Raw genomic sequence first — 23955 nt, forward strand, 5'->3', positions numbered from 1 at the left:
ATTCTCAAGATCGAAAGTTTGTAGGGTAGTGGTTACCGTTGTAAAGTGTCAACCTGATGGTCGTAGGTTCAAACCCCTCCGGTGGCAGAAAATTTTCGTAAGTTTTAGATCATCCCATTGTGTTCATTGTCCAAGCAGTGTGAAACGGAATGATTCTGTTTGGAATTAACGGTGGGGGGAGGAGGAGAAATGTTAAATAACAAAACCTCTATTTCAACAAACGGAGAAGTGGAGATAAATCTTTAAATATGAAAATTACATTCATGTTTTTAGTGGTATAATCTCAGGTAGAATCAAACATCTTACGTGGCAGATTTTATCTCGCTCTGAACTCAGCTAAAAGACATTTCGCACCGATCTAATACATTCTCCAATTAATTTTAAAATATTATTGAATGTTTCATGTCGATATTTGATCAATGCATCAATTCTTGAGGCTGAGACGATATTTCGACAAATACCTCATCTCTCCTCTCCTCTCCTTTCTCTTCTCTCCACCTTCTTCTCCTCTGCTTATATGTCATACCGCCTTCCCTCCTGTTCTCGCCTCTTGTCTCCATCCCATTCTTCTCCACTTCTCTTATCTCCTCTCCTGTCTTAGATTTCCGACTCCACTGCACTCTTCTCCTCTTCTTTTCGTTCTTATCATGTTCTCTCTTTTACTCTCTGCTCCCCTCTTCTCGTCTCCTCCTCTCCTCTCAAACTTTCTCATCTCTTCTCCTCTCCTCTCATCTTTTTCCCTCCTCTCTTCTCCTCTTTGCTCCATTTTCCTCATCTCTCCTCTCATATTTTCCCTTTCTCCTCATTACTTCTCCTATCCACATCGGTCCTATCTTTTCTCCCCTCCTATACTTTTCCTCTTCCCCTTTCGCTCTCTCTTTTCTCCTCTCATTTGTTGTCCCTTTTCGATTCCTCTCTCCTCTTTTCCTTTGTGTAGACTCGTCAGCGATGAATTACTAGAAAATCGATTTTCTTTCTTTCAGAAAATTGCGACAAATGTAATACTGATATTGTTTTAGAGTTTTATACAATAATACTTGGTTTTATTCCTTTCGCGTATTTTATAAATATCTATTGTGCATATGGCAACCCTGAAATTGAGCCTAACTCTACACGCAACCCACCAGCGCCTTACGCAATTTGGGTTGCCTAGTTTAAAATGTCGTTGTCCTAAAACTTTTGAGAGACACTGTACATAATCTTTATTTTTAAGTGATTATGTGATTGTCACAATTATCCTAGAAGTATACATTTATCTACCAAAACGATTTTACAACAAGAAGAATTAACGAATTTCATTCAATCCGAGCTAAGCTCTGTAAATTTCACATTAGAGAGACATTTTCATTCCTCCAACTTTTCGCCTCTGTAAGGCAAAGACCGTTCGAATTGGTTAACATAGAGATGCAGAAAAGTCATGTAAAACAAACGATCTAGGTAAAGGTTGCTTGAAACTAATACTTTTAATAGTTTAAACACAGCGAATATAACAAAGGAAGGAAAGAAAGGTTTCTCGTTAATTAAAATTTTACAATATATTTTTTTATATATGTATTTGAACATTTGTTATATTAATCGTGGCTGGGGTATTAACAGATGACGTCAAGTCAGCTTAGCATTGCTGATTAGCATAAATACCAGATGACAGAGGAAGATAGCATAATATAAATTACATTGGGAATTGAATTAATGAATAATGTGTAAAATGAACTATATCTGACAAAAATATACATTTTCATTAACCTGCACTAACATTGTTTGCAACCATGGGTGTCCGGAACGGGGCCCAAAGGAGGGGAGGGAGGTCACGGCGAATACCTAGAAAAATTAATGTAAATTTATAATTATATATTTCACATAAATATTTCACTTCAGTCATAGTAATTTGAGTTAATTATAATAAGGAACTGAAAATTACAGGTAAGACTGGTACAGGTAGTCGTAGTATCGCGATAGCTTAAAACTGGCAATGTATTTTTTTGAGGGGACAACACTGTTCCCTTGCGTGTTCCTTGGGAAAAAAATCCTGTGAACGTCAATTTTTACAGCAATAGGTAGTCCTAAATGTTGCGTTTGATTTTAAGTAAAGCCAATATACATATACAGGTCTCACGTCTATTTTTAACCTCAGACGCACTCAAGATATACGCAGTATTAAATATGAAAGTATAAATCCACTCTATGCAGAGACAGACTAAATGGAATGGAACGTGATCTGAATCATTGAAATGGGCCCTCACAAGGAACCTAACCCGGCCCCTTTGATTGCAAGGCGATAGCGATGACGCTAATCTGCATTAAATCAAATGTACCAAGATACAATATGAAATAAATATATACTACTCGAATACACATTCCGAATAATAGTCAATTACCTTTCAAGAAGTGATACCCAAATTTTATTTAGACAAATTGTACATCAACAATAGGCAATTCCGAAGTACAAACTAGAATATATAAATGCAAACCTAGTAGATTTTCAGTAAAAAAGCACATGGTAAAAATGGCAAAATTTGCTTGTCAAGTACATTTTCTGCACATTGACTAATCGAGGATAGATATGCAGTGAGTGCCCAAGGGAATCAAACCAAGCGACATGTTTAACCAATAGAGGCTCTCGTTTAGGTTTCTTACAGGTTAACAATGTCCGGAACGGTACACAAGGTGAATTCTCAACGCTCAAAGCTCCTTCATCTGATTCGTAGCCGTAATGAATTATTGCCACCATGATATCTAAGAACACAATGTTGACTCTCGAGTTTCAACGCTTGAAACCCAATGATAAGATTCTTTCCGAATGCAATACGGGAGTATATCAGCACAAGGTAAGATGCCACAGAATAACAGTGCAAGAATCGTTTGATCACTTGACATTGAGCAAGTGTCGCATAAATTGCCACCTACGTAAAAATCTTCGAGACAATCCTGTCTGTAAGGGAGACACCTTGACAATTACATCGTATTACATTATGCTTTCTTTCACGCATTTTGCACATATCATTTCTTAATTGATTTATCTCATATTATTAGATTCCTTCCATCAGAACTGAAGCTAGAGATTTCTGCGCTCTTGTGTTTGTGCCCTTGAACCGAATTTGGCGCCCCAAAACCAATGTGTGACAAAATATACTCCCAGTTTGTATTATTTTTAATTTAATTTTATCTCAATGTGCGTTCGACAAAAAATGCCAAATGCACATTTGGTATTATTTATTTCTCTCTTCTATGGGCAATTTACAACGCGTTGCTGTGCGTATATTGAGTACAATTATTACTACATAAAACTGTTAATAGTATTTCTAATAAACAACATTGTAAAAATGTAACATGTTATTTAAATGTAGTAATATAAGATCAAGACGAATAATTATTTAATAACCGACTTTATTAATCAATACTGAGAATTGTCTATGTACTAGCAATATATGCCTTCATAATAATTTCATCAAAACTCCAAGCACGTATTTACCGATTTTGACCTTTTCCGACTTTCAAAACGTGCATGAACATGCTGTTATATTAGTCATTAACTGTACCTTTTACATCAAATAATCATGAACAAAGCGCATCGTATAATACAATAACTGGTTTCAAGCAATAAGTTTGAATTTGATGTGATTATTACAGAAACTGTCAGTATTGCGAGCGAAGAGAACAAAGACAATTTTCAGATCTATTTGATCGCAAATTGACAATAATATTAATTAATAGGGTACTAATACTTTTTTTACACTTTATCAACTTTTCATTCCTTTTTCTCGTTCGGTGCCCACTTTGCCTCGCCCCCACTATAGAGCTACGGTTCTGTCTGCCACCCACTTGGTATTCATTATCTCGGCTTTGTATCATTCACGAACCATAGCTGCCTCTGTAATGCATGTTAATGTTAATCGAGAAACATTTCAGTAGTTCGGTCCCCACTTTCAATTGTAGGTCCATTCAGGGACGTAGCCAAGCTTTTTCGTTTTTTGGTTTAAGGTTAAAATAGTACGAACTTGCAATGTACCAGTCACTATGTATATACATTGTGACCGCTGTATTCTTAAAATATTACTTTGCAAGATTATTATCGAGCAAATTAAACTCTGATAACACAAACTCTATGCTTTTCGCATTGTTCTCCGCAGAACATATGCACAATATGGTGAAATAAGCAGGATCCTAACCACTATGTGCCTCCACCGGGTATAGAACCCGAGACCTTTAATTACAAGGTGACAACGTTAACACTATGCCACCGATGAGGCGGTGCGCACTGCTTTTGTAACTCTGAAACAAGAGTACTTTCTGCCAAAAAATATAGCAGTCAGGGTCGAAAAACTTATTTCCCAAATAAAAACAAATAAATAAATACCTTTGATTCCAAGCTTTCACAGTGAGTTCCACGTTGTTGGATAGAAGACGAAATCTGGTTCCTTACCAGCAACAACCGACGAAGAGCAACGACCGCCGTGAAATAAAACGTCGACAGCTGATAAGAAATATTTCATCAAAAAGAAAAGGAATCTCGTGATGTCATTATGCAATATTGGGAAAAGAAACGGTAGCGCTGGAACACAATTCTCTTGCGTTGATAAACATCTACTGTCAGATTTATCTAAAATGTTAACCAGTGTCTCTTGGTGACAGTACTTCCTTGTTTCCTTCCAGACATATCATCTAATTCGGATCGCTGTTCCATTTGCGACAGAAGAAGAAACAGGTTCGTACAATGCGAGCCCACCCTGCATATGAGTCCTAACTGAAGCATGCCTGTATTGTTCTATCATAAATCATTATGGTGGACCGTCTTGACAGGCAGAGCCTTGTAAATTAGCGGCAGAAGCTGCCACTAGTGAGGACGTCCGATACTTATCTCCACTTCTGTACTTTGTGATGGTGGTTGGTTCCTCTTACTCGCACTGACAAGAAAGAGCTCATTGCTGGCATTCTTCGTATGCATTTTGTTCCCTATGACCCCCAAGTACAGAAGGCGGTCTCCGAAGGCAACGAACACTGGATCAGGTTTAGTTTTGCACGGAACCACACCCATGTACTACGGGATTATTTTTCTCTTGGAGACATCTTTAGTAAGATCTGCAGCTAAGAGAGTAGTAGGCAAATTGTCCAGCGGTATTTTCGACCCAGTTTTTCTTCTATATCCATTTCACTTACGCTGTAGCCAGTGGTGCAGGAACGGAGGTACAGTCACCGGCAATAAATATGGGACACCTAGATCCTGAAATACTCGCTTCCCTGCAAGGCGTTATGTGTGTTGCCTAACTATACGGAGGTGATTGAAGTTGCCATTGAAAATTTGCTATTCAAATCCACTTATCGCCGTAGAGATAGGCAACACACATAACGGCATGCAGGGAAGCGAGTATTTCAGGATCTAGATGTCCCACTTTTATATTGCCGGTGACTGTACATGTACCTTTCAAATTTGGGGGAGGAGTGATACAGTAGCCCCTAAATCCTTTGATCCGATTTGTAACCCTTGTACACCCAACGGCAAAATAAATAGGTGAATTGTCCACCACCATTTTCATTCATTTTTTTCCCACCACAATGTGATGATTAATTGAAATATAAACGTCAATAAGGGAATAAGCAGAGGACAACATATACTTTGCATCAACAGAATTCTATTCCTTAAAACAACACAGGATGTGGAATATAAAATTATGAAAATAATTATGGACAATTTGTCTATTATTATCTTTGCCGTTGACTGTACCCCCCCTCACAGGCCCGTACCCAGGATTTGTTTGAGGGGGCCATATATATATGTACCGGTAAGTCATGAAATATATGTCAATTATTAAATAATTACTTAATTTTATTTATTTATTTATATGTATTTATAAACACATAAAAACAAATTAATTTGCTATATTTATAAACTAGCAAATTCATTCCTTTAACAACTGGTTCAAAATGTCAAGAAATTAGAAGATAGGTGAAATGTTCTTAATAAGTGTTAGATATTATTTAATTATTGTTTTATATTAAAAATGATATTTAAATTTTCATACTTTTATTGTGTTAGGTTTTTATAACGGTGTAAATCTATTAATGGTCTCTCGAAAGAAAATATTTCCTTATCAGAGTTATAGCTAGAAATTTCAGCGCCCACGACGAGAATGATTTTAGCACCCCCTGCACCGAATTTGCACCCCCCCCCCCTACCTACTTAGACATTGTAGAAGTTTTATGTACTTACTCTTTTCCGCTGAATCCGATGAAAAGAAAACTTAGCATTCAAGAAATGTGGCTAATAAAAGGACAGTCGGTTGTGCATCCCACACCATCTTCATTGAAGCAGTGTGTGTTATTGTTCACATCTGCAAAATCTTTGTTATTTCTTCTTTGTAGGTGTTTATGATGTTATTCTTAGTAAAGTATGTTGGAAGTCGAAACTAATTGCTTATCTTTGTTATTATAACACAAAGGTTTACCCTCGGAAAATTTTAATGGGGGAAAATTTTTAATAGAACAAGATCGTTGGTGGGAAGGTGGGAGATCCCCCTTCCGCCATGGGAATTCGTACCCTGAATGTGACCACCAACGCAACGGAATGATCATTATAATGAAGAACATGTCTGAATGTGAATTAACCGCAAAAAGAGGACATTTTCTCATCAAGACTGCAGTTCAAAAAAAGTCAAAACAAGGAGTAAATATAGTGAACTGCCCCGACCAAATTGGCACATTTATTAGCTTCGCATGACTGGTTTTAAAACTAAAATTACTAAATATAGTATAGACTGCACACTTCTGGAGTATGCCTCTCTCCAGAGACAACCCAATCCATTCATTTATACAAGAAGAAAATCTAAATTCTTGCAAAATCTTAAAAATTAGCCATGTTATTTTTGTAGGTTTCCATCAAAATATTTCATGTCTCCCTTGCCCCCCCCCCCTGGGTACGGGCCTACCCCCTCAGATACTGTAATTTAACAGACGCAAGACGCTTCCGTTCAATGAATCTCGTTAATGCTAAAACTTTTCTTTAGTCTATATTATCTCCCTTCCAAAACAATTCAAACCACTGTGAACCTATTGTACTACATTAGCTAACTCACTTGATCTGTGTTCTCGGACACCATTGTAAGAAGGTGTTCAAAACAATTGAATGCAGCCTAGACCTTATCTGTTCCTGAAATGTACATCTTTTAAGGACCAATTAATTCTAGCTTGAGTAGCCATAAAATTTGTGGAATATATATATATATATATATATATATAATTATTTTGTGAATATTATCTCTCTGCACTGGCAGCAGAAGATTATGTAAGTTTTGTTTTAAAAATTGAGAGCTATGTTGCCTGTTTCAAAATAGACCATGTTTACACACATTACATACGCATAATGAAACACACAAAATCGTTACTACGCCACTGGCTGCAGCAGAATCTGTGCTAAGATTTTTGTTTCAATTATTGAATATTTTCAGAAAACAAGAGCGAATGAATTTGGTGATGAACAAATTGTGTAATATAATCTTTGCCGTTGGCTGTACTGTGCGGCAAAGCGCGTCCTTATGTTTCTTTAGATTGTACGTGTTTGTTATTTTATCGTCGCTTTCAGCCACTTTTGGCCAATCGCGGAAAATGATTAAACCAAATTGATGAAGGGACATTCACAAATAACACTCGTGCTCAAGTCGGGACTTGAACCCGGGAACTTCGATGGCGAGATCGAAAATCGATCACTTCATGCGCTGATGTCTCTTTCTATTACGATTATATTTTTTGGCTTATTTTTTTAATTAAATTTCATATCACTATACTGTTTTTTGCGATTGTAACTCAGTGAACATACATAAGCGCATAAGAACTTTCCTTCAATCTTTTCCCCATTGATATATACTCAACACACAGGGTGTTGTCATAAATCACAGAAAATCTTTTGCAGCATGTAGAGTCCATCAAACTATAAAATTCCTCAATCATATTTTGCTCGTTCACGCCTTGTTTAAACGCTACGAGCCCTGCATATATACAACCATGCAGCACATAAGCTTTCAAAATGCATAGGTCTTACACACACACTTTCGCTGCCCAATAGGGAGGATTTTCACCTCAGCCTCCACGCATTCAGATCTAACGCCTTACAATTCATAGCAGCAATTACTGCTTTAATTCTAAATAACCTATCATTTGCAATGTATGCATCGGATATCGACTCCATCTCAACCACAATAAAACTATTATCAATTATCATTATTTCTAGAATAAACAAGCATCTGAGCCATATATTGCAAACATAAACAGGCGGCAAGGCAGAAAACTCGTTTCGCCCGGTGTCATTCACTTAAGCCGTTCCCACGCGTAAAAAGCATGGATGTCGTAGGTGTCAAGAGTGGCACTTCGGAGACAGTTGTCCGTGGTCGCCGGGCTATTTATACCTGTCCACCTCTCTTTCATTGGCATGGTTTGGAATAACACGAAGGTAAAATTATACTTCAACAAGCCAAACGGAGATGCACCTGCAATAGTTATGGAGGATGTTTAATTTAATTTACTGTTTTTTTAACGCGATAATGAAAGATAAGCGATTAAATCATGAAAATAGCAGGCACCAATGTCTCTTTAGGCTTACAATAATCTATCTTGTGGTGGTTTGTATACTTATAATGCCAATATCCTAGGATCGAATCCTGGTCTCGTATTGAGTATCTTATTTGCAATTTTTGGTCATGCCACTATTCTACCTCTCTGGTAATCGTAACGATGATGATGAATTAGATAAAGAAAGACAATGAATCTCCATGCCTCAACAACGATTCGAACCTGGAATTTCTGGCTTCTGGCTATTTTCCGACACAGAGAATGATTTTTTTTTAGTACCTCATTCATCTATATCAGTTTTTCTGAGCCCTCATGCACTATTACGAATGATATCGAGACGAGACGAGACGAGACTTGGCAGCGTGTCGGTCTCGTCTCAAGTTGAAAATTACTGTCTCGATTTATGCCCCCATCCGTGGCGAAGTGGTTAGCACAGCGCGCTACGACGCCAGGAGTCCCGGGATCGAATTCCAGCCTGGGCATGGGTGTTTGTGAGTGTCCCTTCATCAATTTCATTATATCGTCACTCATCCTCATCGCCGCGATTAGCCAAACTTGCCAGAAAAGCAACGTAAAATAACCTAATTCAATCAACCAATCAGGTCTCGATTTATAAACATTCGTCTCGTTCTCATCTTGAGTCTCGAAAAGCACGTATCTGTCTAGTTTCGAAATATATAGTGCAAACTAGAGTGACACCGCACAAACTTTCACACTGTATAGAAGTTATTAAGCAAAAACCTTTCTTATTAAAGTTTTATTTTTCTTAACTCCTTGTTTCGAACCTAGGAGCTCTCGATAAGCGGGACTTTATCCTGAATATATATGCAACCACGCAGCACAGGTCCACAATTGTCTCAAATGGACTGACTTTGTAATTACCATGAACAAAATATGTAACTTATCTCCCAATAATCAGGTAGATATCCACTTAGTAGTGTGAAGAAGTCGCATAGTAAAGCAAATCTAGTTTAGGTAATTTTTCAAATATCATCTCAAGTCTTGAATCGTTTCGATTTTAGATAGGTATGCCTCGTTCTGGGTCTCGTCTCCACAATTCTATGATGCTAATTGCATTAGTTTTTAAAATCTACTTTATACACATTCAGGACTGGATCTACGGTTCAAAATGGGACCCCAACCACTACTTGCCGCCACTGGGTATGGAACCCCTTCATTACAAGGCGACGACTTTTCCACCGGGGAGGCTCATGCATTTATAGGCTTTTGTATCTTACTTATTTGGCGTCTCTTTTTCTTCGACTTTTGGCTAATCTCAACGATGAGGATGAATGGCGATTAGGTGAAACTGATGTAAGTAGACTCATGTCGAGACTGGAACCTAGAACCGTCTTTGGCGAGATTGTGTATCAGACACTCAATCACCTGAACCACCAAGGAGACAGTAGGATTTTCTGTCTTCCTTATTTTAGGGTACTTGCTAGACTGACCAAAAATTCATAGCATAGCATATAATAAGCATGTCGAAAAATCCACTGACCATTAGAGGAACGTAAAACACACAGTTCGCTATATATTTTTAGAATAATATTTTTTACTGAAAGTTTGCTTAATGCAATTACAATCTCCTATTACCATTTGGTTACTCGAATAATTCCCGTTGTAACGTTTATATGTTCTCACGTATGGCATTTAAACCTAGCTTCCCAGTCCAAGATTCAACAGTAAATTTTGCGAACTCTTTGCAAGCTTACGTCACATCGGCCAAAGACATCGCTTGTATGTGAGCCGAACAACGTTTGTTCTTTACATGCATCATCATCTTGGAATGAAAAGAAAGAAAGCTGTCTTTGTTTCGAGATTCCTGGAAGTATCAAGATTCTTTTATTAACGAAGTTTATATTCATCCTGCATTGTTTGGACTAACATTACTGGAAGTCTGAAGAGGTTGTGATACAGGCCTACGTTGTGATTCTATTGAAAGGGCACGCCTGTAAGGGCACTGCGTAACAAAACGAGCCATTCTTACACTTAAGAAGAAAGTGCATTTACACCAAGGTTAGAATTAAATAGGAGGATTTCTTGAGATATCCCCCCAAGACAGAGTAGTGACGTTCTCAAAGGGTTTCGGTGGGATTATAACCGTCTTTGACTGGATTTTCTTTAAAAAAAAAAATGAAGAAAACATCAGACACATGAAAGGATTATAAAATATAGTATTGGCAATGGAAGCCGTAACCAGGCACGTATCTAGAAATACTTTTCGGGGGGGGGGGGGATCCGAACCCAACAATAATATAATCACAAATTAAATTAATGGCATTCATTAAATGTAAATTCATTAATAATGTATTGTTGTTATTATGTGAATAGGTAAAAAGACGATATGAGAATAGAGATATAACAACACGTATTCATTATCAAGCTTAGATGTAGTTAATATCGCAAAACATTCTATAAAACAACTGCCCTGGCTAGAACATTAATGTCAAATAGATATAGAATTGAATATTTATTGAATAACAAAAAAGAATGTTAGATCCAAAAGTAAAGTTCCTGATTAATACTTTATGCATATAAGTAGCAGTGTGCAAAAAACCTTCTTTGATTCTGTCCTTGGCAACCGTGGTCCCAATATAATTCTTGCCTTCCAATAAGTAAAATAAATAACCTTCGATTATACAACAAACATTAAGAAAGTATATATTCATTATTTAATTTCAGTACTTGGTAAGTCTTTCAGGGGGATCCGGACCCCCTGAACCACCCGTTAAATACGTCCTTGGCCGTAACCCTTCTTGTAGGATCATAATATCTCCCCCTCTTCTGGACATTCCTCTACACGTCACGAAAACACATTTTATCCATGGAAAGCTCTGCTAGGTATTTGTGGCATAACGCTTGTTCAGGTTTTGCAAAATTTCAAATCCAACCTCTTCATGATGAAAGTGGCTTTTGGATTGAAATTAAGATTCGAAGTGCGTTAGAACTAAAATTTTCACAACTATGAAAAAAACTGAGACTGCAGGCGGGTGCTCAGCATCTAAGGAAAGAAACTCTGTCCGGGTGACAGAGCCTACAACAATGCAGTTGCTTGCAGTTGCTGCAAGCACGTAAACGCGCACGATGACTCGAATGCCCAGACTCGTGTGCAGCGGCGGACAAACAATTTGCTCTTGTGTGGGGTGATTGACTTTTTTAAAACTACTATGCGGTAGACCAATCTGGAGCCATTTCTGGCTCAGCCTTCCTCATCCTCTTTGGTCGAAGTAGCTCTCACCCTCATAGCGAGATTTCGCTTTCGCCCTCAGAAGTCTTCCGGAGATTTAGGTCTGCCCTCGTGTTTTCGTTCAAGCACGTGAAGTTTTCGAAACATACTAGTTCACGCCAGAGACCACGCACAACACGCTTTCACGAATGTAAATTTGCACCGTGTGTGAATACTTCATCACACACTAGTAACTTTTGAAATTTTAAAATCTCTCTTCATTCATTTGACTACTGTGAAACTGGTATGACGTAACGCGCACCGCTATTGTTAGCTTAAGCAAGCAATAAAGCAGTAAGTTCGATTCAAGCAGTTCATAGGTTGAGAAAATCTATTGCATTGCAATGTGTTTCGTTTCGTCATTCAATCATAAAACACTTGCACAAGATGATGATTGATTGATTGATTTCTTTACTTCGCTTCTTTGCCAATTTTGGCTAATCGAGAAGATGATGCATGGTGATGAGATGAAGGAACAATCACAAACACACATGGACAACACACAACAAAGTCCCATAGAGGATTACACTGGCCATGGGCTCAGACGCCAGAGCCTCGCTAGCCTGCAAGATGCTGTCCAGGGTGTACCACGTGGAAGTGAGGTTGACATTTGGATGTTTTCGAAAAGGGTCACCCCTTCCACCCTGCACAAGAAGATGAAATATCCGGAAGTTCATATGTGTGGTCCCATACAAACAGACAGGTATCTTTGTTGTAGAATAAGTAAATACAGGTATCTTGTCAACGTTTGTTGCTCACATAGGCTAATCGGCAATAGACCTAGAGATCAAATTGGTTTCATTGATTGATTTGGTGTTTTAAGTCCACTCTATGCACAGTAAGGCTACAGTTTAAAGTCGAAATCGAACTAGTTCAAATTGAGATCCGAACCATTGCGCAATGTGCCTCCACTGGAGATCGAACCCGGACCCACTGATAAAAAAGCGACAGTGTTAAGACACTTCACTGACTCCTTGCAAATTGTAATATGGATGGGTGAAAAATAGACATTGAGGAGACCCAACCTTGGAAAAGTGAACGCTCAGGAAAGTGATACGAGTGAGAATAAGATTGATTGAGTTTATTTTACTCCGCTTTTTCTGCCACTTTTTGGCTAATTTGCGAAGATGGGGATGAGTGATGATGTGATGAATGAACACTCACAAACACCCATGCCCAGGCAGGGATTCGAACCCGGGACCTCTGGCGTCGTAGCGCGATGTGCTACTTCGCCACGGAGGCCGACTGGAGTGAGAATAAGAATGACACATTGCTTAGTTTTTACACCAATATATATTGAAGTTATTATTATTATTATGCATTTAACTTTCCTCTAAAAAGATAACAGATAGACAACCTGGAAGCATGTGTTTACGTATTTATTTTGATATTTGGATCCCTAAAAAAAAAGGAACACGTTTAATTTGCATCCTCATTTGAACAATGATACCATAAACAATAGAATATGCTTATATGTGTCTTCTTGTGTTTAGCACCATGTCATGTAAGCTGTGGAAATAAAGAGATAACAACAGCCTAAATGAAATCTGATGATGTTGAGATGCTGAGGCATACCTTGAAACAATCAATTTTGGATCTGGATAGCTGAGGTAAAATATCGTATGGGTATTCGAATTTAATGGAATCGACAAAATAGCTGCACACAAGAACAAACCTGAGAACCCTTTATTGTTATCATACACATATTATTAATTTGGCTATTCTCAATAACAGGGATTATGCCTCAACTCTTAAAGGCAAAGTGTCACTCCCAAATGATGGAGTGTTAAAGTTCGTTATACCATTTTCAATTTCCAGAACATCAATGGCCATTATATATCATAATAAAGAATAAAATGATAATTTTAAATCCACAGCAATTAAGATAGAATAGTTAGGACCTTTCCCCCATTTGTTGACAACTTTAATTCTCAGATATGAGTATTTAAAAATGAGAATTTTACGTTGAGGCTCAGTGATTCAACCAAACACACACCAGAAAAAAATCCTAAATTTTGCGCAAAGATTTGCTTTGCAATAATTGTCCTGTTATTTTTTCTATTCCACACTGTAAAATCGTCCTTGTCCCCCCACCCACCCACCCAAATTGAAAATTATGGATATACTCCTCTTTGTGCAACAAATATATGCAAATATTTTGTATGTAACAAATGAGGAAATTAATTTTAAAATCGCCGTTTTAGTGTGTTCTACGATTTCAAATAAAATATTTTCTCATTACATATTAGCGTATGATTAGTTTCTTTGTTCCAGTGGTTAATAACAGAAGTTATGTTATTCGTTACAAATTCTAGAGTAAAGCAGAGCTTGAAACCCAAAACGTAAGTTAATCTTCTGGGGTGTTTCTTCTGTCCAATAACCGGAAAATATGAACCTCGTAGTTACATAATTCTACTGTGAAATTAGAACTACAGGCACTGTGCAAATTAAACTTTTTGCATTGGAGGCGATGCCCACTCCAAGGCGCCTGCAGATTTTTTTTTTTGGGGGGGGGGAGTAGTAAGATTTCATATCGTGTCCTTCAGTCATGAAAAAAATCTTGTATTATTGTTATTATTATTGCTATTATAATAATATTATTGCTTTATTATTATTACTACTACTTTACAAATCTTAAAATTCAAATTGAATTGAAGATACTTTCACGTTGCATACAAGTTCAGACTCGAATCTACTATTTGCATAGAATCTGGTTTCGCCTTGCTTCCTTTCCATAAACATCTATCTATCACTTTGTTGATGAACAGTTCTCTGTCTTTTAGTACTTTTTCAAAATGCACAGATATCAGACAGAGAGCACTTAATCTATGTCCTTCTATGGTACCTCTGATCCATGTTTTTACGTACCGAAGGGTACTGTAAAAAAATCAAAGTGACAGGGGTGTGAATTATCAAAGGTAAGATCCCGGCTTTTCGTAATCCCAAACAACCGAGAAATTTCAAAGGATTTTCAATCCATTTTCTTTGAGGGGGATGAAAACATCCCTGGCAGGGATATAAATAATGTTCTTTTGCCCGGGATAAAATGTTTTGTGAGGGGGAAATCCCCCCGTTAATTCGCACATTGAGTACAGGGTTAAGGAATTTAGTAATACGGTGCGTTGTATACAGTGTATACTGATTCACTTTTTCTTTACTCTTTGACACACGGCTAGGAGCTCTCTTCATCTTAATTAATAAGAATAAAAATTATATTACAGGAACGTATAGAAATTATGGCTTCATACCAATCCATCATGTAGGTTGAATTGTAGCATTTGCAAATACGCTGTTTAAAGAAACACACTGCCGGAGTCCTAAGTGAGGTGAGTGTACAGGAACAATGAAAGAGACAGCCACCGTAATGTAGCGATTAGAGTATCGCGCTGTAGAACCAGGAGTCTTGGATTCTAGTTTTTGTATGTTGAGTTTTTAAGTCCACATGCACAGATAGACGAATCGGGACTGGACCTACAGTTTACAGTAGGATCCGAAGCACATATCACCGTGGATCAAACTCGGGTCTTGGGTTCGAATCCTGAGAAATAAATGGGTGATTTTTTGCTTGTTCTCTCATCAATTTCATTACTTCACAAACCCAGTAATAAAATGCAGACCATCGGCTATCCAAAATCAGGTGAATGAATGATTCTTTTCTTCCACTTCTGGCTAATTGCAAAGATGAGGATGAATGGTGACATAATTTATTAGATGAAGGGGCAATCACAAACACATATGGACTACACACAACACAAGTTCCTCCATGGAACTTGTGTCGTGGCCATGGGTCCAGACGCCAGAACCTCGTTAGTCTGCAAAATACAGCCAAGGTGTACTACGTGGAAGTGAGGTTGACTTTTGGGTGTCTTGAGAAAGGGTCACTCCTTACACCCCCAAACCAGGTGACTCAAATACAGATTATATGTGAACTAATAATATAAACTGTTGGGAACAATCAGTTGTCACGATAAAACTGAGATCATGCTTACAATTTTCTGTTCTAAGAATTGATGATGTTAAAGAGAGAGTGCAAATCCCCCACTTATAATGAGGATTAAAAAGTGATAGTTGAAACTTAAGGTTGAAGATGAAAAAGAAAGGTTATGGTTCCAGTCACCATAACGTCGTTGGATTGCTTTATAATTGTTATAACAAATTTCGTGCACAAAACAGATCGTCTGTAGAATTATCTCCACCAAAAAACAACTTGCCTTCCACTCGTAGAACCACCAATGCAAGATTATTTTAACGAATAAAAGGAAAACTGTGAAGAAAGTTTGATAAAAACCCGTATCTGAACAAGCATTTGGAGACATACTAGGCCATTAAAGATTAAACACATGACCCTCATCAAGTTATGTTGTTGCAACATTTTCTGAAGTAATTCATAATAAAGCAATTTATTTAAGAAATAAGAAAATTACAAAGCAGATGATGACTTTTAACTATCAATCGCATAACTTCACCAGCATGCAATTACAATGCATCGAGTAAAATAATTATATAAATTATAGTAAACAGGTTGAAAACAAGGACAATAATGGGAGAGTTGATCAATACTCAAACTTACATGAATAAAAATGTATCCAAAATTAAACTTGACGAACATGTTCGAACACAGGCAGAGGAAGTAGTGGGTTTCAAAAGGTAATGACTCTTCAGGAGTAAAAAAAAAAGGATAATGAGCTGAAAAACCTGTGTAATTGACGAAGGTACAAAACACAAAAAGCTTGATCAAAGGTAATGATTTCCCAATTTGGAATTGATGAATAATAATCGTAATCAAGTTTCCAATTAACTTGAAGGTTGAAGGCCTTGGGTGAATTTTCTCTCGTTGCTTGAATGTAAGGTGTTACTCCCATAAGTTCTAATGCAAGTCTGCATATTTGTGATGGTTGTGAGCAAGAAACACCAATCATCGATTACAGTGCACCAGCATTATTTGTAGTTAATTCAATGTATTTCCATTGAAATATTTCATGTATGAAATATATAATTTTTTCCACATTCCATGGGGAGGGGTTGTTGCCCTCCCCATTTCTGGCGCTCGTGCATAAAGACACACCTGTATTTAAATTTCCTAACAATAATATAATCGATGTAGATACAAAAGAACGACGATACCCCTCTTGGCAGGAAATACGTGAAAATAATAATGATGATGATAATGTGCACATGGAACATTTCTGTTTCTTGAGTAAAGGATCAAAGACATGCATGTATGTTGTATATAATAATGAAGCAATATGAATAACCGAAGGGAAAAATGAAACGGTCACTCTCATGTGAAACTCAAACTTCTAAAAAAAATTTAAATTAAACTACATACTTCAGTTAAAATATCCTATATGAATTGTGCCACTTATTGCTTTCATCAGTAAGATACAAAGTAAACTAAGCTAAGCCACTAAAGCATTATTATGAGGAGAACTATTTATATTAACGCTAAAGATTAAAGTGAATTAAATTCGTATGTTGACTTCGCTACCTTTTCGATAATAAATTATATCATAAGTGAAGCTGACTGTACCTTATATTTTTTGGTTTATGTTTATTGCAAGCTTTCCAACCAATGAAAGCTTCAGCAGCCTGAAAGGTTAACAACATATCTAAACTTATTTTAAAATCAATTTTGTAATATCGCACATTACTAGGAATGATCTCATTATGGGATTAACATAATTATGTATTACTTGTCGGCGGTCAACTGAATTACAGCAAGTGCATGTTTATTTATATGTTCTCGTCACTAAATCTCTTTATGAAAATAGCTATAAATCAGTTGAGACGGAGAGAGACTGTAAGCCTAATGATCATTCACCTCCCTTCGTATGGTCCCGAAACTAGTCTGTGCAGTATTAATTATTCCTCCATGCAACCTACCTACAGCATGTATGCGCAGCTTGTAGGAGAACACTAACAGGTAAACGACCTCGAGCAATGGAAATTAACGACGCAAATTTGAACATATTAAAAAACAAAACTCACCATATTTTGGCGAAGCCTCTCCAGCAAGCGATCCATACTCCTCCTATGCGGTTACTTCATAGAGAAATGCAAGCTTCCACCATTTTCGCCTCACTTCACTATTCTCATTTATGCTTCTCGTGCAGTTTCTTCGAGCAAGCCATGCTTTGGTGTTTTGTATTGAGCACTGGGCTTCCACCCCCAGGTGGGTTGAGATCGATCTTCCCCCTGCCCTGCCACTCCCACTCCACAACACACACTCCCTCACTCTCTCTCCCTCTCGATCTCACTCACGCTGCGCCTACGCAAGGCAGAAGCCAAGCGTGGTTCCAGATCGAATTATTACAAAGAGCCCTAAATCGCAAGCAGATATGAGAGAAGGGAAAAGACAAAATGCAGTAAGTAATTGCGCTGTCATTTGCGGTTCGGATGCGCTCCGTTCTTCTTTTGTTTATTTTTTCCCCCAACTGCTGTGCAAGGTATCAGTTCGGGTGAATCACGAACACGTTTCTGCACTTTATGAACATCGTGGCTTGCTCCGTTAAATGCAGCCTGGCTTTCTAACCGCGATGCTGAATCCTGTGTTTGGCTTCCACTTTGTGAACGAGGACTAATTGAGTTAGACTTGGAGAATCTGTTCCGCTCGCATGAAATCGAACCTAAGTCCTTTTGCGTGCAAACATGCCAGCCAGAATATTAACAACGGATAAAGCCTAAGTTTTGAGTCCCTCAATCGATTCTGCAATTTGGGTTCCGGGTCATAAACATCTTGACAAAATCCAATTTTTAAAAATGCAGTCTGTTATTCGAGACGATTCGATTTGACAGAAGTGCAAAAGTTTGAAGACAATTGCTCTGCAACAACGGTTCTCCAAGTAGGCTATCATTGTGTACAACTTATGGACGTCTTCAGGACTTTTTCCAGCAAGGGGAAAGCAAGGTACTGTTTTTCCGGGGGGGGGCATATTTCCCCCCATAATAATGTTGCCCCCTTAAAAACACTACTTCAATTTGAAGTTATGTTTCTGCAATGTCCTTATAGTAATGAACATAACATACTGTGACTGAAATGAAATTATTATATGTGTGGATATGTGCTTTTAGATGGACATCATTTTCCAGGGGGGGCATGGCCTCTCTTGCCCCCCTTTCGGACGTCCATGACTATGACTAACAAAGATAGAAAAAGAAGCCTTTCGGTGACACCCAAAAGTCAACATCACTTCCACGCAGTACATCCCGGTAACTGATATGTTGCAGGTCAACGAGGCTCTGGCGCCTGGACTCACAGCCAGTATAATCCTCTGTGGGGCTAGTGTTGTGCCGTCTATATATGTTTGCGATTGTCCGTTCATCCATTTCATCTTATTCTCCTCCATCGTCGCGATTAGCTAAAAGTAGCAGAATGCGTCGTTATATAAACCAAATCAAATAAAAAATAATGATGCGGTTATATTCCCCTCCTTACCCTAACTCCCTCCCCAAAAGAATATCGGATGCTTATGATGATGTAACATTTTACTACAATGAACTGGAACGGAATAGAATTTTCTATTTAAGCTATAGCCTTTTGAGAACCAAGGCATTCGTTAGGGTGAAGTGTTGTCCCATCTCCGCGGTTTTCTGGCCTCCCAGTCTAGAACCCGCTTCTTACTTTTAAGTATGCTGGGCCAACGCCGAAATTTTGGGGCTCCACCGACGATCGAACAGGGAACCACTACACAGGCACGGACGGTTCTAGATTGTAAAAACTTTTTATTTATTTTATTTAGCGCCACATTTCTGCAACTTTTTAGCTAATTCCGACGATGAGAATGAATGAGAAAATAGATCAGGGCGCCCAAACTACGGCCTGCGGGCTACATCCAGCATGGCAAAGTTTTTGATGAGGTCTGCTTTAGCAATTACAAAACCTCCAATTTTGTTTTGAGTCATCGTTTTAGTTCAAATAAAATTTAATATGGCCCGCGACCAATCGATATATGTGTGTGTGTGTGTGTATATATATATATATATATATATATATATATATAAAAATTCGACGCCTCTGAAACAGACGATGAGACAAAGAGAGATACAAACAATTCTATCTTGCTGTTCAAAATATCTGCCTTCGCAGTGGCGGATGAACGACTTTCTCTGGGAGGGAGAGGATGTCTTTACGGCGACCCTTTCCCAACCTAACAAAAAACCTATATTTCTGCTGTCCTCAATAATCCCTATCCTTCGTCTAGAGATATTTTCCCCCTCTCATATCTTTCAGCATCCGTGGCATCAGCCGATGCCCCCGTCGTAGCTACAACTTTAGCGCGCGTTTCATAAAATGTAACAATGTTATTTCATTCCAACTGTGCAGATTTTATCAGCATCTGAGAAAATAAGCCACTTGGGAATGAGCCACCCCCGCACAAGATCCCCAGGTAAGTGTGTTCGCTCTCAGATGCCTTGAATCGCAGATAGCACAGAAATTTTGCTGGTATCGTGAAGTAAGCTTGCAGAAAGCTCTCCATGGCAAGTTATGAGCGTGCTACAAGTTTCCATCCAGTTATCTAGTTACCAAAATTTGAAGTTGTAGCAAGCTTGCCAAGGCAGGCCTCATCTCCAGGAAGGTATCAACTCGGGGCAAGCCCCGGCATCTACCGACCTGTTGGGTGAGAATAAGTCAAGGCAAGAGATTATTATTATTATTTTATGAAACCTTTTTCGAGCAGGCCTCACATCCGGCAAGGATCAACTCGGGGCATGCCCCGCCACCTACCGGCCTGTTGGGTGAGATAAGTCAAGGCAAGGACTTATAAAACATTTTCCTGCTCTCCAAAAATAAGCAATAATGTTCACACATCTTTCGAAGGGTGTTAAAACACAGTTTTTTCACTAATAACGATCAAACATATTCCTATTAGTATTACGAAAACTCGTGTTTGTTTCACACTTGTTGGGCACTGCCAACTACCGTCCGCTGCGGGAAACTTCAGCTTTGCCGTCGCCATGATGTGTTCACAATAGTGTTGTCCACGGGACGAGACGGGACAGGCTTTTAAAAATTCGAGACGAGACGAGATTGACCATGTGGCATGAGACAAACGAATATTTTCGAGACGAGACAGCATTTCCACGAGACGAGACAGGCCAAAGTCTCGTCTCGTGGGCAACACTAGTTCACATGCACTTAACTCTATTGTATTTCGGTTTTATTTCGTCACTATTGTTTATGTTTAATGAGTACCTCTATTGTTAGAGTCACATCGGGGTAAAATGCCCACCCCCTCGTATCTCGCGCAACGTTAATGTTATGACAATTCTGCGACTCTTGTTTGAAAGCGCCCTTCGTGGTGAGACGAGTCAGCAGGTTTGGAGCTTGTGAGAAGAATATGAAGCAATTCAGAGTTAATTTCATGAGGTAAGAAGACACTTTTTGAGGTAATAATTTTTTGGACGTTGCTGTATTAACAGTGTGCAATAGTATTTCCAAGAGAGAAAGAAACTGAATTATATTTGGTGTAAAGATCAAGAGTCAGGGAAACATATCTGCAGAGTGAAACTGCCGCATGGTGCTCAGAGTTGCCGACCCAGTGATTCAATTTTCTGCTTGTAGCTGTGGGGTGATATGCCCACAGAAATTAAGTGCAATATGCCCATGGACATTTCATTATGACATTATGGGCATTATGATAAAAAAGGACCACAATGTGACTGGATCTAGTGTATTCGTTGTAGTATGTGGATGCATGAAATATGCATCAAATTCACGTCCATGTGTCCAAAGTGCAATGCAATTTCTCACAAATGTAAACAGTAAAAGAGGCTATGGTAAATTTAAAATAAATGTTGTTAGAAACGATATGCTTGTCTGTACAAATGATGTTCTGCTTACGAAATAAACGTTAATAATCTTCCAGTTAATGCTGTGTTTTCTTTTATTGAAACAGTTTTCTTGTATTGGGCATTTTACCCTGAACACGGGGTGATTTGCTCAAATTGACGTTCATCTGTTTATTTCTCTCTGGTTCTTTTGCTATAAGACTTACAGTAAAAAAACTTATAGGTAACAATAACAAAACATGTAGCTTTCATTTAACACTCCTTCATTTAGCGAAGCTATAAACCGCCAAAAAAAAGTTGGGCGTATTCCCCCCGAGTGACTCTATATTAAATAAGGGGAAGGAAAAATGCAGCCACCAACGCTAAGCTATAAGGAACCTATCGTAAGCTTGCCACAAGCTTGTATGCTACCTAGGATCTGCCCTTGCAACAAGATAGCGAGATTGGACCTTCACCTGAAGTTATTTTCATCGCCCTCATCTTTAGACGCACGGGACCACAGGCGTGGCCAGGCATAGGTTCAACAGGCTTCAACCGGGCTTCTCCCGAAATTTTGCCAAGTTATCCAGAAGTGCAGATCATGACAATTTTCACGTGAAAAGGAACCAACAATTGCAAAAACGTCACAATGGGAGCAACGAACACGAGGCCAATCTTGTTCAGTGCATTAAACAATTTTTGACCAAATGTTTGCGGACTACTGTAACTCTGTCTATCACCACTTCGATATACAGGGTGCTCGGAAATTCCCCTTACAAACTCCTAGGGCTAGTAGAGGGGACTGAGTAGACAATATTTGGAATAGGAACCCATGTCCGGAAACTTACCGTTTCCGTGCTGCAAACATGACAATGTGTCGGATGTGCCTGTGTTGGTATGCAACCGGGTAAACAGTATATGACGTCAGAAGATCACCTGATGACCTAAAGTGTAATCATTTATTACAACCATGTCAAACGAGGTGTTACGTAAGGTACAGAAGTGAATGACGTGTGACTCAGTCCATAATACAAATGTATTTGGTAACAATGCCAAGGGAACAAAAAAGAAACTTACTATTCATTGATCAACACCTGTGTGGACAGTGGAACGCAACAATTTGTAGACGTCACATGCCATCAGGTGATCTTCTGACGTCATGTACTGCCTACCAGGTTGCATACCAACACAGGCACATCCGACAAATTGTCATGGTTGTAGCACGGAAACGGTAAGTTTCCGGACATGGGTTCCTATTCCAAATATTGTCTACTCAGTCCCCTCTACTAGCCCTAGGAGTTTGTAAGGGGAATTTCCGAGCACCCTGTATTCTTCTCCACCCTCTATCGACTAAAACTGAGGTGAAGAACGCCTTAATGGGCCTAACGCCTAACGACGAGAACTGTGCACAGATTATCCCCGAGGAAGTATTAAATATGTTTTAAGAAAGCTTAAAGAGCATAATTTTGAATGATCAGAAATTACAAAAGTAGCCCCAGATGCAACTGAATTAATGGTGAGTTCAAAATTATTATTTTATGAATATATCAGTCACAATGGATATATATATATATAGTGACAATACATTGCAAGCCATTATTTCAGTACATTCCCCATAACAGCTTTTAGTTGGGGGTTGGGACCCACCAGAAATCAAATGCTGGCTATGCCCTCCCCCCCACCCCCCAGCTACGGTCTTACCACAGAGACGGCGCCAGAAAAAAAAGTCAGGAAGCAGAGGTGGTGGGAATATTTTCTGAGGGGTCACGGTTAATATAGTGTTAAATACTAGAGTTGAAAAGCACTTATTTGCTCAGTTTTTCTTGTTTCCTGGAGGCAGTTGTAGGCGGAGAGATTGGTTGCCTGGGGTTTCCTCTCTGCCTCAAGGCGCTCTAACTGTTTTGATGTTATAAAGTACCTCAATGTTTGCTTTATTTTGTTCCAGTTGTGTGAAATATTTATTAGTATGTAAAAAACCAAAAAAACAATTGCTCATTGCGCGACTTCCACGGTCCTTTCAGGAGGTCGGTCGCCTCCCGACCCCTTTGATCCACTCTTGGAGCAAGCTAGTAAGGTTAGACCTTCACCTAAAGTTCTTCTCTTCGCCTCAGATGTCGGCAGCCCTACATTTCACCCCCTCCTTTTAGGGCCCATGGCACACGAGCCCTGTCCCCCCTAACTACTACCTTGTTATGTGTGTCGTAAAATACCTCAATGTTTATTTCTCATAACTGTGTAAATTATTTATCAATATCTGAAAAAAAATAAAAATAAACGATGCCCTTGTGAGGCTGTCGACCACCATCGCCCTTCAGGGTCCTGGAAGGAGCAGAGTTGCAATCGCACCCGATGCCCCCTTTCAGTCCGTCTTATTGATTTATTTTACTTCGCTTTTCTGCAAC

The 23955-nt window shown here is 38.7% G+C and overlaps 1 protein-coding gene across 1 annotated transcript in view; it reads right to left on the bottom strand.

The window, feature by feature from the left end:
• The window catches only part of LOC145984036 (uncharacterized), a 118988-nt gene extending 101075 nt beyond the window's left edge, over positions 1-17913 (bottom strand). The window contains exon 1 of the mRNA XM_083117372.1: positions 17774-17913. Within this exon, the coding sequence (XP_082973498.1) occupies positions 17774-17809 (36 nt within the window). The 5' untranslated portion in view covers positions 17810-17913. The remainder of the gene's footprint in view (positions 1-17773) is intronic.
• Positions 17914-23955: the final 6042 nt, after the last annotated feature.

This window comes from Lepisma saccharinum, chromosome 2 (genome assembly GCF_977018435.1).
Source record: "Lepisma saccharinum chromosome 2, izLepSacc3.1, whole genome shotgun sequence".
Lineage (NCBI taxonomy): Eukaryota > Metazoa > Arthropoda > Insecta > Zygentoma > Lepismatidae > Lepisma > Lepisma saccharinum.